Source organism: Rhinoraja longicauda, chromosome 16 (assembly GCF_053455715.1).
Source record: "Rhinoraja longicauda isolate Sanriku21f chromosome 16, sRhiLon1.1, whole genome shotgun sequence".
Taxonomy (NCBI): Eukaryota; Metazoa; Chordata; class Chondrichthyes; order Rajiformes; family Arhynchobatidae; genus Rhinoraja; species Rhinoraja longicauda.
Window position 1 is genome coordinate 37,735,245 of NC_135968.1, and position 14,560 is coordinate 37,749,804.

Genomic DNA, 14,560 nt, shown 5'->3' on the forward strand with positions numbered 1-14,560 from the left:
TTTCCTTAGGGATCGTACATAGATGTGCAAGATTTATGGCTTTTTTGTAGGTTATTGAAAGAATCGGATGATGCATACAAATAATTGAAGTCCTCTCTAAGTAAAGCTTCTCAGTACAACAAGGGAATCTTCCAATCAATAAGGCATTTTGGTATATTTTATTATAAAAGCAAGCACGGCATTCAATGTATGAAAATTGATAAGTTTATTAATTTAATAGCATCAGCTTTTAGATTATTCCAGCCTTGCCTCTTCCATTAATTGTCCAACATCGCAAACTTTGCTCTAATTTACATGAGCTGAAACTGCACAGTTTTTAACTATTCTTTATCCTAATTATGAAGCATTATTGATGTGGAAGTTATGAATATTTAGTAGCCAAGTATAAATAATGACATGGAATATCCATTAGTATTCAACAACGGAATGGTCATTTCATAATTCTTGATGAATATAAATATTACATCAGAAGATAATTACAGGATTAAATGCTCAAATAATCAATATTGTTCCAGAATGATACTACTGTAAAATGAGTAATTAGTAAAAGTGTATAGAAATATTTATTTTATTAAAATATGTTGAATATAAGCCATGACATAACTTTTTATCTTTTAGCCATAGTTTGGTATCGTGCATTATAACCTTGATACTGCCTTAAAAGTATGTAAATGCGTTCCTGACTTTTATTTAATTACTTTACGTGCAAGTTGTTTTCAAACTGTTGGATGACACACAGTTACTTCTGCTGTGGAACACAAGGCAATGCACTGCTTAATGACAAGCGACCAAAAATCAATTTGTAATCTGATTTGAGGTTTTTGATTTCCTCTGATGAGTCTGGATTTCATTAAAAGCCAGCTCTTGCAAAGATAAAAGAAATCCTTGAAGGGTAAAAACAGAGAATTGTCTCAAAGAATATAAAGAAGTTCCCCTCTTTGTGCTTTTTATTCACTCTGTTAATTGTGAGGTGCAGTATATGAAGCAATTTGGCAGGTGCATAGCTATCAAGCCTTAGGATCAGCAAAAGTCAAAAACCGCACAAGGGCTCACATTCAGAAATCGTTCTTTGGCATATTGACACTTTTGGTATCAACAATAGTCATTATCTGCTTACAGCTAGATCTCTGCTTCCCATTGACATAATAAGCAGTGATCGCTCTAAATCACTGATGCTGCCTATCTACATCCTCTTAATTGTATGTATTCTGTGGAAAATTATCATTCGGGTGTGTTGCCTTGATGAGAAATTGACATTTCCCGACCCACTATTTGTGGCTACTCAGTGAGCCAGATAAGGTTTATAATTCTTGATTAAGGAGGGCAGCTATTCTTACAGAGGTCTTTTTTATTGCTCTAGTTGACCTAGTTGATGAGTATAGATTTCATGATGCCTTTTTCAGCATTTGAACTATAAAGAGTTCAAACTGATGCCACCCCTTATAGACAAAAGATAACCTTGTCCTTTGAATATATTGATTCTTTATTAAATAGGCTGTTTAATGCAATGAAATGAGGCATTAGATTGAAGCCCATTTCAAGTGCTTGGAATAATCTTTAAAAGGTTGGTAACTTTAAAAGGCTGCTTTACTGTAAGTGGCAGATGCATAAACACACTCTTTTGTTCTTGGGCGGGAGTATGGAGTTATATTATCTGGCACAGGCTGACTTTTGTTAACCTCTTAGAATTTTGTTCTCTTTTTGTCACTGTGTGAGTTACTCGCAAAGCATTTCCTTTGCCCAAATTAGTGTATTGCTGATAGAAAAGTGCATCTTTGTACTAAAGTGTATGTATGTCATTAGCCAAGTGCACTAGCTACTAAAATAAGTTATGCATATTTATTCCTGAGAAAACCAATTACGGAGCAACATGTGCCAGCATTAATTTACACTGTATACTTTAGCTGACTATAAAGCCAAAACATGTCAAAACACATCTTCTGATATACGTTGAGAAGTAAAGAAATGTAAAATGTAGCTGATCTGAAAATAGAGTATTTCTAAAGGACGATATTATAAAAGTTCACATCAAGATGGATCTGACAAATGAAATATTTTGACATTTGCCTGATATATATTTTATTACAGTTTTCCCATTACGTAAAGAGGAAACAGCTTTTGCTTCACCACACTCGACAAACTATTACATGTTGGCATTGCTGAGCACACATAAAATGTTTAATTTGCTCATTACTAGTATACGGATAATTTACTATTTATTGGTTTAGCAGTCTTAATATTGTAGCACCGAATGACATTATGGCCGTTAAACCCCAACCACTCAGGACTCAAAATATGTATGGCAACAACAAGCGCAGACAACGGAGTTTTCCAAAATATTGTATATTTGCTCTGGAGTTTTTACTTTGCATTTCCAATTGAAAATATCTCATTCAGATTAATCAATGAAAAGGAACAAAAATGGGCCAGACGGAAAAAAAAAATGTTGCTTGAAAAAAGGTTAAAAGCACAATGAATATATAGATTTTAAAGCGGTCAAATAAATGCTTGTTTTAATGGTGAAAGAACATTCCTGTCCTTTATGTAATTCATTGTTTACTCCTGTTATTATGTGTATTTAAAAATGCTCTAAACTTCACGTCTTTCTGTCTAAACATAGTCTTCACACTTTGGTAATTATTTGATAACTTTATTAGAACTAACTTGGATTTTTCTTTCGGTACAAGACAAGCTTCTGAGATCACAAAAAGTCCTTTCTGTAGGTCAAATCTATATCCTAAATATATTTGCACTTGAATACAGAAACTGTATCTTGAAATTTAAATAAAACTGAGATTGAAGCTGTGCTCGAGGCATGTAAAAGGTGCAGAGCAATAGAACTGTTAAAAAATAAAACACTCAAGGCTCATGGAGACCTGCAGAATTTTAACCATTTTGAAGAAAAAAAATCTTTAAAAAACATAATTAGAAAATGACCTCAACTGTTTTGCTAGTCTTCCTTATATTTATATAAGCACATCTTTCAACACATATTCTGAGACCTCATATTAAATTACTGAAAAACTAATTCACAGACAAGAAATACTTTAATTAAATATCGTGTAAAATGAACAGTTTTTATACAGTTAAATATCTGAAAAATGTACAGATAAAACAATCTTACTGTAATTTTCTTAACAGTTATTTCTACCATGTAGTGAAGCTTTAAGATTGAAGACAAGGAAGCAATGAGTGCATTGACTAATTAACCTAAAACACAAAACCATACTGCAGTAATGATGAATCTTGCAATTTGTTTTCCACATGTACATGACTTCCTTTTGGAACAAAATTCTCAGACATGAGAAAAATCTCTGAGACATTTCCATGTAAATATTATGTATGAAGCTATCACAGAGTGAATGTGTTGCACATTCAGCACTTGCGATACTTTTTTCTACTTTTGAATTAAACAAAATAACTGTTACTAAATGTGCATTTAGCCCAGAATGACAATATATGTTCCCCATTGCGACTCAACCTCCATCGCTGCCACAGTTTGCAAAGCATTTTGCATGCAGCTTTAGCAAATCGCACAGTGCAATGCAAAGGCACAAAAATGGTCAAACCATGTCCCTATTTTCTGCCTTTGCAAACAGACTTGGGCACTGTCAGGCATGAAATATTGGGAAAGAAATTTCCACTTCCAGACACTGCAGTACAATACTTCCATTCTGAGGACTTGCAGGGTACAACAGAGTGGAGGCGTGCGGGGGGATTGGAGTAAGTGTTTGTACAAAGTTTGTGCTTTTTACACCATAGATCATCTTCGACAGCTGCAGTGATGATTATCAATTGTGGTGTAAACCAGTGACAGAGTGGCACCAAAGTTACTGTCAAGAACTCCAATGTTAAGGCATCAGAGAAGTCTTTCTGGATTTAATTGTTATCAATCTTTTAATCAAACATCAGTTTACCAGATGAACTGAAGTTTCCATTTTGACTTTAGGCCTCCAAATTTTTTTCCAGTAAATACATTTTTACTATGTGGCAAATTCATGGGTGGCAGCTAAAAATGAATATTACATTCTAAATAATTTACAGCCACAGACTGGATCACCCTTCTGTGGCTGCTGCACATGCACGTTTCTACTATTATTCATTACAGCCATGTGGCACAAACAATTTCTTTTGACTATACAACAACAATTTTATTCAAAATTATTTGTTCAGATAACTTAAAAATTATATAAAAATAAACAATGAATTTGATTTTTTTTCTCAAATAAAAAAATGGACAAAGAGTCTGAACAAATCAACAGATTCCGCTAGTAAAAATGAAACATATGGACAAAGCAATCTTATAAAATGAAATAGATGAAGGCAAATATTCTTGGCTTAATGCTCCTTAGGCATCGCAATACCTGGCCGTGACAAACAAATACATACAAGATAAAATAAAATGAAGGAAAGCAATATACAAAATTTCAAAGATAAATACAATATTTATATTGGTATGTTACAAAAAATTGTTCAGTGACTGTGTTTATGTGAAAGAAAGTGTAGCAATGAAGACTAGGACTTATTTTTTACTCCTTACAGACTTCATAAGGAGTAAAACCTTTCTCCTTAATATTAAGTGGATCTGAAAAATTCAAGACAAGTGTATAAATATTTAGCTACAACTTTGGCAAAATCACAAAATTCTACAATATTTTATAACCACATACAAAACACATTAGGGAGAAGGATCTAGAAGTCAAAGGACAACTTTCTGGTACAAGGAACATAGACTTCACAGTAGCCTAAGAATGCAATAGTATACAGTGCTAGCAAAAGTTGAAAAAACATTGCAGATCACACTTGTTTAACAGGAAGCTCTAGCAGTGGAAGTATAGTCTTTACCAACAGACAGTAGCTTTTGTATCTCTGTCAGTGTGCTTGTTGAAGGCAAGAGAAGAATTTTTGCAATATCAAAGTTACAATTTCTAACTACAATAAGTTACAAACTTCAGGATTTTTTTTAAGATGAATTTAAGCATGATAAATTTCCCCGATCCCTCCATAGTCCCCATTTCTTAAATCATACATTTAATCTTCTCCTTCCAGTTCAATGGCTTATACCTCCTTGGCCCCTTACTCACCCCCAGAAAAATTATTTCACATTATAGAGATACACAACAATTGTGAATCTAAATATAGTACTGAAAAATGTTCTGCTTGAAGAATATTTCAACCGTGTTTCATGATACTCAAAATGGTGCATCCACAACGTTTCTCCCAACACATAGCAAGAACTAGACATAGCCAAGACGTCATCTGAAACTTTATACAAAATAGGCATTGCTTTTTTTTTTGTTTCTTCAAGATAGAGAAATGTGAAAATATGAGGAAGTTCTGTTAATAAAATGAAATCGTTCATGAAGAATTAGGTTGCTTGCAGATCATTTCCTAATGGTTTGAGTAAATTCAGTAATAATGTATATATTTTTTTTGTTCTGAACAGTAGAAGGATCTGATGATTTTTTTTTTCCCCAATGTTGCTCATAATTTTCTAACATCGTCTTCTGATGTACTGAACGCCCCCTGAAGTTCATCCTCAGAATCTTGGTGTTTCTCTAGGTAAACAAATGTGGTCTTACATTGGAGGAACGACAAGCCCGGACATACCTAAAGCAGAAGAAAAGGAAACACCATTAGCAACCAATCTGTGTAGAAACGATATTAGCTCTAAATATATTTAGACACCAAAATGCAAGTTGCCGGAGCAAGTTACTAAATTGAGGAGGATTGTTGTCTGCAGCTGTTTAGTATGGCTCATGCAGGTCCAGACTAAAAAAGACGACTGAAATGTGCTTTTTAACAAGACAGCCTACAAAGATTTCACTTTTAAAAGAGGAGCAATTCGGACATTTTAGGTGAACAGCATACTGCCTACCACATGTGTGATATTTCTCTTAGCGTTTTGTTAATGGCATACAGTGGTCCAGACTCCCTGGAGGTTGCCACTGCTGACAGGTGAGAAACAACATGGTCAGTTCTGGTAACGTCAGACAGGACCAACTCACTCAGTAGTCAAGGACCAGACACTTCTCAGGTTCCTTAAATTGAAATCTTAGCAACCTTGCCTCTTTTCTCCCAGCACTTTGACTTTAGCTCGGGACCTCAATTTTTGCTTTCTGTTAATTGCATTTTATCATAACAACCGTAGGTCTAAGCCAACGGCTGTTTAAGGTCAAAAGTCTCCAGTACCTTAAACCATTGTGCACTTTAAGCACATAGCATTTACATTTCTTATCTTCCCACTCAATTGTTCAATTGCTAAACTTACTCCTGCCCTAAAACCAATGCATGTCACAGATGACCTAGACCTTTCATAGAAAATGCATTCATAACATCCCTTGAATCCTTCATCTTTAGCTTTCACAATGAGATATAGAGGCCAAAGACACCATCCGTAAACTCGCCAACAAAGCTTTAAGTGGTGCATGGGACTGTTATTATTCATGCATTTTTAATATATTCTTTATTTATTTTTCATTAGAAACTGTCATTATTTTACTGAAATGTTGAAATTATATTTCTGGGTTCCTTTAGAAGTTCATGACAAAGACCATGAGCAAATAATTTCAAAGGAAATTATATTAAATTTGTATGTATTCAGAATCTGATCTATATATATTTATTCATGCTTATTTTTTCCTGCATCACATTTCAGATATATAGAGAAATGTTTTTTTATAATCAGGTTCGGCTCATACTTGCATCATGGCTGCAAATGGCTTAAACAGTGGGACTGCACACAAGGTCAGCTCATGAAGGCTAATACCAGATCCAGAATAATATCCAATTAACCCAGATAATACTGACACAGTGATCTTATTTTGTTTTCGGGACAACATTTGCTGCAGCTTATAGACTGCAGAGAACTTTGAGATCACGTCTAATTGTATTTTCAAGCATTTTTCGTAGCTATTGCGTAAATGCATGAAGTAAAATCAAGCTGCAATGAAATCCGTGAAGTTCTCCAAATTATATTACTTCAAAATCTCTCCGAGAGAGAGAGAGAGTACAAATCTAGTATCAGGAATACCAAATCATTCAACCATTTCGATAAAGCTCCATCGCATGCTTAAAGATGAAACAAAGAAAGCTGAAACTTTGACAAGGACTATAGAAGCACACACACTGATTACAAAACAAAGTGCATCTGGCCACGGTCTGGCTTCACCATATTCTGTGCATTACTGGCTTAATTAGATAATTGATTAGCCAGTGCACTCTATACAATTGCAATATATATATTTTTTGTTTGCTTTCCTCTGTGGGAAAGATGTTGTGAAATTTAATGTGTATTATTGTATGGGATGAGCATGCCTGAAGGTGGATCAGGAAATGAAGGATACCAGCTCACCTTGAAGTCCATTTCCATTTGCACTGGTGCAAGATGGTGGAGGAGAGGCTTGGGGCCTGACAACAGGAGCAAATGCACTCTTTTGTTTCACTGCAGAGATGACATTGGCAGGTGAGAATGAGAAAATGCCGTGTGTACTGCTACAGTTTGAAGGGAGGGTGACCGAAGAGGCTGCCATGGTAGGGCTTGACGGCACTACTGCAACAAAGCAAAAATAATCAGGCTGAGACTTCGGTTTGCACTGTACACAAGGCGCAGTAGAGAAGGCCTTTAAAACAATTTTAGATATATTACAAAAATTTCGAAATATTTTTTTTTTTTTAAATGTCCCAGCTAGGCCACTCTCTGGATAATAGGCAAACTCTTCTTTGATGGACTGTTTGTCATATATTTACATAGCAAATGTACTTTCAATCAATTTTGGCTTGGAACCCAGACACCTAATGCTCAATGAAGTCTGAATTTATTATAGTTATTTGTGTCCAGCCTCCAGAGTCACCCCTCCTTTTATCCAGCAGCTGACATCGCACACAAAAAAAATGTTACGTTTTTAATGCAAGCATTTATTCGATATAAAACTGCACATGGAGCTGCTGCTTATATAGTACCAGTAAAGCAGACACTTACTGCCATAGGGAGAGTTGGCTGATGAACCGTTCAGAAATCCAGGAGAGCCTGGTACCCCCAGGTTGGTCATTGCAGCATTACCATATCCATTCATGCTGTTGCTGACTGTGTTATAATTGGACTGCTGAGGGGTGCTGCTGGGTACATACCCACGTGGGGAAACACTACTTGTGTTACGGCTGTACCCCACTGTAAAACAAAAGTTGATGTCGCGTTATTTGAAAGGCTCCTTTCAGGAATCAGAGCACCGATTTTCTGATTTTTTTTTTATCGCGCTCTGCAGCAAGCAAAGGTTACCCGTGTTCTGGAAAGTAATTCAGATTAAAGCTGCAACAAATGCTCTGAGTGACTCGATAGTACAATTTACCAGTTAGAAATGATGAATGTGCTTTCAGTTTTAAATCAAGGACTTTTTGATTTAAAATATTTTAAACCAGCTGCATGGAAATCCATCCTTCATTGTTAGTGCATGTTCACTATCAGGTAGCATCTACGCATTCTACTCCGATTGCAAAAAATAATTCTATTAAAGTCAATGGAAAGAATTTAAGAGGCAGTGTATGTATAACATGCAGACACAATTATACACGACATTCAGATCGAAGAATTGGTACTGGATTTCTGAGCAAGCATATCTTAACGTGGTACTTCCACAGTTAGACTGGATAAAGTTGTCTTTAGAAACATTGCCATCCTCACTTCTGAGTCAGAGTTTATGGAACCGCGGACCAACGGATTGTGGATAGGACTCTAGGAGGAGGTTAGTGCAATAGGGGTTGTTTTATTAGAAAGTTTAACAGATTGGACGATTGCCTGTGGCATTTAGCAGAAGAGATGATCTCATTGATATATTCAAGGTTCAGAGGAAACTTGATGCTAAATGAATGCTCAACCTTCTGGGGGAGTCCAAAGCCTCATGACATAACTCAGCCTTCCCATTTAAGACTGAAATGAGGAAGAAACTCCTCTCTCAGAAAGTTGTGATTGTTTGAATAATTTTATATTCCAGAGTGCTATTGATGCTGAATTATTGTGTATATTCAAGACTGAAATGGGGAATCTAGAGTTAGGATTGGGATGTTAAGGCCAATAATCACATCAGTCACAACCTTCTCGAATGGCCGAGCAAGCTTGACTGGCTGAGCAAGTTTGAATGACTATAATACAACTTCGTCTTATGCAACACTGTGAGAATGCATTAAGAGGATCCCAATTTCAGATGATAGATTAACCCGAGGTCCAGCTTGTTCGCTCAGGTGGATGTAAAAAAGCCAATGGTTTTATATCAGATAAGTTATTTCCGGTGTGCTGGGCAATACTTATCTCTCAATCAACATCACTAAAACAGACCACCAGGTCATTACAAGATTGTTTTTTGAGGATGCTTGCTGTGTTTAAATTAGCTACATTAAAACAGTGACCACACTTCGAAAGTGCTTCACTGCCGTAAAGTGTTCTGGGACATCCCTAGGCTATGAAAGGCTCTGTTTAAATGCAAGTAATTCTTTCCTTGTGAGGAGTTACCATAAATAAATGTTATATTAAAATATCAAGTTGATTGGCTGCTGCATTCTGTGGTGCAGTGACTATCTGATAAGCAGAAGATTTCCCTTTCCTTCAATGATACAGGATACATAAGAGTTTTTCAATCATATGCTGTCAGCTGCTTTCACATTCAGCTACACCAGTAATTATCAACACTCCTGATTCACCAACTGAAGCAGTAGGAAGAATGAACTTTTAGCATTTGAAGTATCTCAAAATGGCACAACCAGCAAGGAGGAGCATGTTTATTAAATTCGCATAATCTTTAAAATTCCACCTCAGGCACGTCTCACTAAAGAGCATTATATTGCAGCACTTGTTTCAATAGCTGTATGCAAGTTGAAGTTGTGAAACATGATCATAACTTTTAATTAACATCACATATACCGATTGTTATTCTGCAGGTAATCAATGCAGATTATTAGGAGGTAAACCCGCTATGATTATGCCATAACTGTTTATTCTTCACGTTATCCTACAACATTTATGACTGAGCTATTCGCAATTCGCAATAGTAATTTTGGAAATAGTACAACTCACATACTTTCCTTCTCTCCTGAGATGCTGCCTGACCTGCTGAGTTACTCCAGCATTTTGTGAATAAATACCTTCGATTTGTACCAGCATCTGCAGTTATTGTCTTATACTTTGTTTTTGATCGATTTGGAATTCAAGATAAATTGCAAAATTTTCGCCTCATTTTGTGAGTTTTGTATTGTAAAATAAATCAAATTATTACTTCTGGCCAAAATAATCAGAGTGGAATAGGAAAATATTATCATACGGTTATTAATTACGTTCCATTAAACACCTTGATCATCAGTTCAGCTAAAGTGTCAGGTCAAACCACCCAGGTCGATTTTTTCCATTGTATTGGAGATCATGACCACTGTGCTGGCCTCTGTAAGAAGTACAACCTCGTAGCACTGTAGAGGAATTGATGCTGAAGAGCATCACCAATTTATTGATTATGTAGCTCCCAAGGCTGGAATTACTGTGTTGGCAGAAATTTCCCAGCCATTCTGCAAAGAACTGCTGGCATTTCCCAGCAAGTCTCAGCTCAGTGTCTTCATGTGAATGTGCAAACATTTGGTGCAATGAAGATGACAGCACAGGCTCATCGGGAGGGCTAAAAACAAGCCTACGTTTCATGTAGAATGTTAACGTATCTCACAAATTTAGTTTATCTCGTCACTAAATGTCATTCGTAAACTACTTAAACTTTTAAAAGAAAGCAGCTATAAAGCATGAATTTTCTGTCAAAGAGAAATAATTCCCATCATGAGAAAATACTGGTAACTCGTGATGTTTTGTGAACAAGCAGCCTTTTGAATCTAGAATAAATTATTTATTTTAGTTTGCTACTTTCTACCTTTCCGTTCTACCACAGATTTGGTCTGTCAAACACTTTTTAAGTTGATGCATTATTTTTCCAAGACAACAGATGTATAGCTATTTGAAGCAACAGCATGGTCCCTTTTGTCGGCACTTGGTGCAGGTACTGTCGTGCCAAGTACACAGGGGGTGAGGATATTTTACAGTAGGACTCTGTCAAGCAACAGCCAAAAAGATCAATTAGGTAAAGGACTGTGAAATGCAGTATTGCCAAGGTGTCTAAAGTCAATGTAAGTCAAGACTTGTTGACATGGAGAGGGAAATGGCTGTTGTAAGGACTTATCTCCAGAACGCTAACATACCTTGGTCATTACCCTGTGATGACTCTGAAACATTGACTGCTAGTTGGCTGGTGAAAGAATTCACTCCCATCATTCCACTGTGAGCCGGGGTGTTGCCGAGGGTAGGAAGCTGGTTGTGATTGCGTGGCACGCTGTATAGAGCTTCAGCAATATCAGCTGCGCGCTTGAGAATTATCTCCTGAAAATTAGATAGAATTTTACACATACACGTAAAAAAGACTTACTCCGAATATAAAACAGAAAAAAAAAAAAATGATGCCACTTAGATTTCAGAGCTCTATTTATGGCTCTTCTCCTGGCATCTTTCTGAAGGTTTACTCTGAATGTATTTCACTACAGTTGTACAGATTTTCTTTCAGAACGGACTCGCAACTAATCCCTAAATGTGAGTCATCTTGCCACAAGGAACTTGCGGTGTGAAACAAATGAATGGTTTAGCTTTGCCTTGAAAGCAAGGCATTACATCAAGCTGCCCAGCAGCTGATGTTCAAAACATAAAACAATAGAAATTACAGTAAAATCCTCTTATATGCCAATGCTTGGAACATGAAGAACTTCACGTTTTTCAAACGTGCACATATCAGAGGCAATAAAATGCAATTTGAAAAATGCAAATATACACTCGGCATTTCTTATAAAAGGAGCTTAAAATGAACTAGTAGCTTGATTCTTGTAACAATTTAATTATCACAGATTATTTAATAGCATGACCACGTTTCTTCGTATGTAATATTATGGGTCAAGTCAGGATTTTTACAGTTAAAATAAAGCTATATTTTTAATCTGAATTCTTCATAAAAATAAATTGACTTCCCTATTGATAGATATTACCAATTAAATACAAATACAAATTACATTTCTTCCACGAACAGAAAATTTACATCAAGACATTCACAATACAAAATACTTGAATATTGTGAACTGGGTAGGAGGATTTGCCTCTGTTTAAGTAATGTGGATAAGTAGAACATTTACTTATAAATTAATGATTAATACTTCTCATTTGTTCTGCTTATAAAATCACTCAAAGAACCTTTATTGTCGAGGTTTATTCTTTAATTTATTAGAACAATTCTTATCCACAGACCAAATCCTTAATTTCATTTTATATTAAATGGTAAAAAGAACTTTCTGTGGTTCAGTTAAAGCTCTCATGCTCTGAATTTCATTCCAGCATACCGAACCGCATGCAGTATTGTGAGCATACTGTATCGTGGGAGAATCTGGGTGGCACAGTGGCGCAGCGGTAGAGTTGCTGCCTTACAGCACCAGAGGCCCGGGTTCAATCCTAACTACGGCTGCTGTCTATATGGAGTTTGTACGTTTTCCCTGTGACAGAGTGGGTTTTCCCCGGGTATTCCAGATTCCTCCCACACTCCAAAAACATACAAGTTTGTAGATTAATTTGGCTTTGGTTAAAAAAAAAGTTAATTGTCCCTAATCTGTAGGATAGTGCTAGTATGGGGATTTGGTGGGCTGACGGGGCTGTTTCCTCACTGTATCACAATCACAATCATACTTTATTAGCCAAGTATGTTTTGCAACATACGAGGAATTTCATCTCTAAACTAAACTAAACTAAACTACAGCACTGTTGGAGGTGCCGACATTCAAATGACTTGCTCTCTCTGGTGGACTCAACACCTAGCATGATATTATTTCAAAAAAGTAGGGAGGGGAGAATCATATTTGATCTTCTAGTCCTGACTTATGGCTCACTTAACATTTATCAATAAAGGAGTAATCTAGTGATTGTAACATTGCAATTTAGTGGGAACTTGCTTTGGGCGATTTGGCTATTGCATGTTTCGTTAATTACAACAGCAATTTCAGTTCGGAAGTCCTGTTCAATGTTTTGGAATGGCCTTAAAGGAACAATAAAGAATGCGATGTGAAAACTAGACTTTCTTTCGATGAGGCAACCTGTCAGATTTGAGTATGTAATGTAAAACATGTACGTTGATGTTTCCTGCAGCTGTTTTTTTACTGGTAAACAAAATTAAGTCCAGGAATTCCACACTTTCGTCGGAAAAACAGAGGTGTACCGACAGAATCAAAATGCCAAAACTGTCAGTTTGCTCTCTGTGGAATCCAGACTGAGTTGGATTTTCGCTGGGAAATCAGCCCTTGGATTCTGCACCAAGATAGACCTGACACAGGATCCACAACCCCATTGATTTCAATGGACTCCTTCAGATTGCTGTGAATATAATGAAGGGAAGGGAAGGTTTGGTTTCTACAGTAATTATTTTGGTTTGATTTAATGTATTTCTGACTGTTTTGATGGGATTTATTACTTACTTTCATTATTCAAAATGTTTAATTTCTTTCAACCATCCTCTTCATATTTAATAGTATTTGAATGATTGGAATGTCAGTAGCATTGAGCCATTTTAAATTCCTCACAGCCATTTATCCCGAACAAAGTTGGTATTTGGAGTCCGTGGAGGTGGATGGTGGGTTGCCGGGGGAGTGGTGGTGGTGGTGGTGGGGGGGGGGGGGGGTTGGGGTGGGGGGAGGTTGCTGTTGTTGAAGGGGGTTGCGTGGTAAAGCCTTGCCGATTTTCAGAAGTGGCAGAGGAGGTATTGGCAAATACACAAGGGGCGGCATGGTAGAGCTACTACCTTACAGCGCCAGAGACCTGGGTTCAATCTTGACTGTGGGTGCTGTGTATACAGACTTTGTACGTTCTCCCCGTGACTTGCGTGGGTTTTCTCAGAGATCTTTAGTTTCCTCCCACATTCCAAAGACGTGCAGGTTTGTAGGTTACTTGGCTTGAGATAAATGTAAATTGGCCCTAGTCTGTGTAGGATAGTTTTAGTGTGGGGGGGATTGCTGGTCGGTGCAGACTCAGTGGGCTGAAAGGCCTACTTCCGCGCTGTATCTCAAAACTAAACAGAAACTTATGTTGCTGGACTCTACGATCTTTTGGGCTCATAAATTAGTCTCTTCTAGTATTAAAAGACATCATGAGACAAAGGGAACCTTAGGCTACCTCTAGATAGAGAGCCTGGGCCATTGCTGCTAAACCTCCAGCACTCCCAGTTGATAAGAGAGTGACTGTGGCCCCCATTGGTAGTGGAGGCCAATTCTCTGGACGCTTTCAAGAGAGAGTTACATAGATTTCTTAAAGATAGCGGAGTCAAGGGATATGGGGAGAAGGCAGGAACGGGGTTCTGCTTGTGGATGATCAGCCATGATAGTGAATGGCGGTGCTGGCTCGAAGGGCTGAATGGCCTACTCCTACACCTATTGCCTATTGTCTATTATCTATGAGCTGCAATATCCCTTCAGTAAGCACTGAATGATAAACCACATGCCCACTTCATTTTCCAGG

The 14,560-nt window shown here is 37.0% G+C and overlaps 1 protein-coding gene across 7 annotated transcripts in view; it reads right to left on the minus strand.

Moving 5' to 3' along the window:
• Nucleotides 1-2,417: 2,417 nt before the first annotated feature.
• ebf3a (EBF transcription factor 3a) overlaps nucleotides 2,418-14,560 on the minus strand; it is a 125,954-nt gene continuing 113,811 nt past the window's right edge. For 3 of the 7 annotated variants that reach the window (XM_078413642.1, XM_078413643.1, XM_078413646.1), the window contains 4 exons: nucleotides 11,224-11,401; nucleotides 7,982-8,170; nucleotides 7,355-7,552; nucleotides 2,418-5,610 (listed from right to left, as the gene is read on the minus strand). In XM_078413642.1, the coding sequence (XP_078269768.1) occupies nucleotides 5,579-5,610; nucleotides 7,355-7,552; nucleotides 7,982-8,170; nucleotides 11,224-11,401 (597 nt within the window). In that variant the 3' untranslated portion in view covers nucleotides 2,418-5,578. The remainder of the gene's footprint in view (nucleotides 5,611-7,354; nucleotides 7,553-7,981; nucleotides 8,171-11,223; nucleotides 11,402-14,560) is intronic. The other 4 variants (XM_078413647.1, XM_078413648.1, XM_078413645.1 and 1 more) reach the window with 4 other exon arrangements.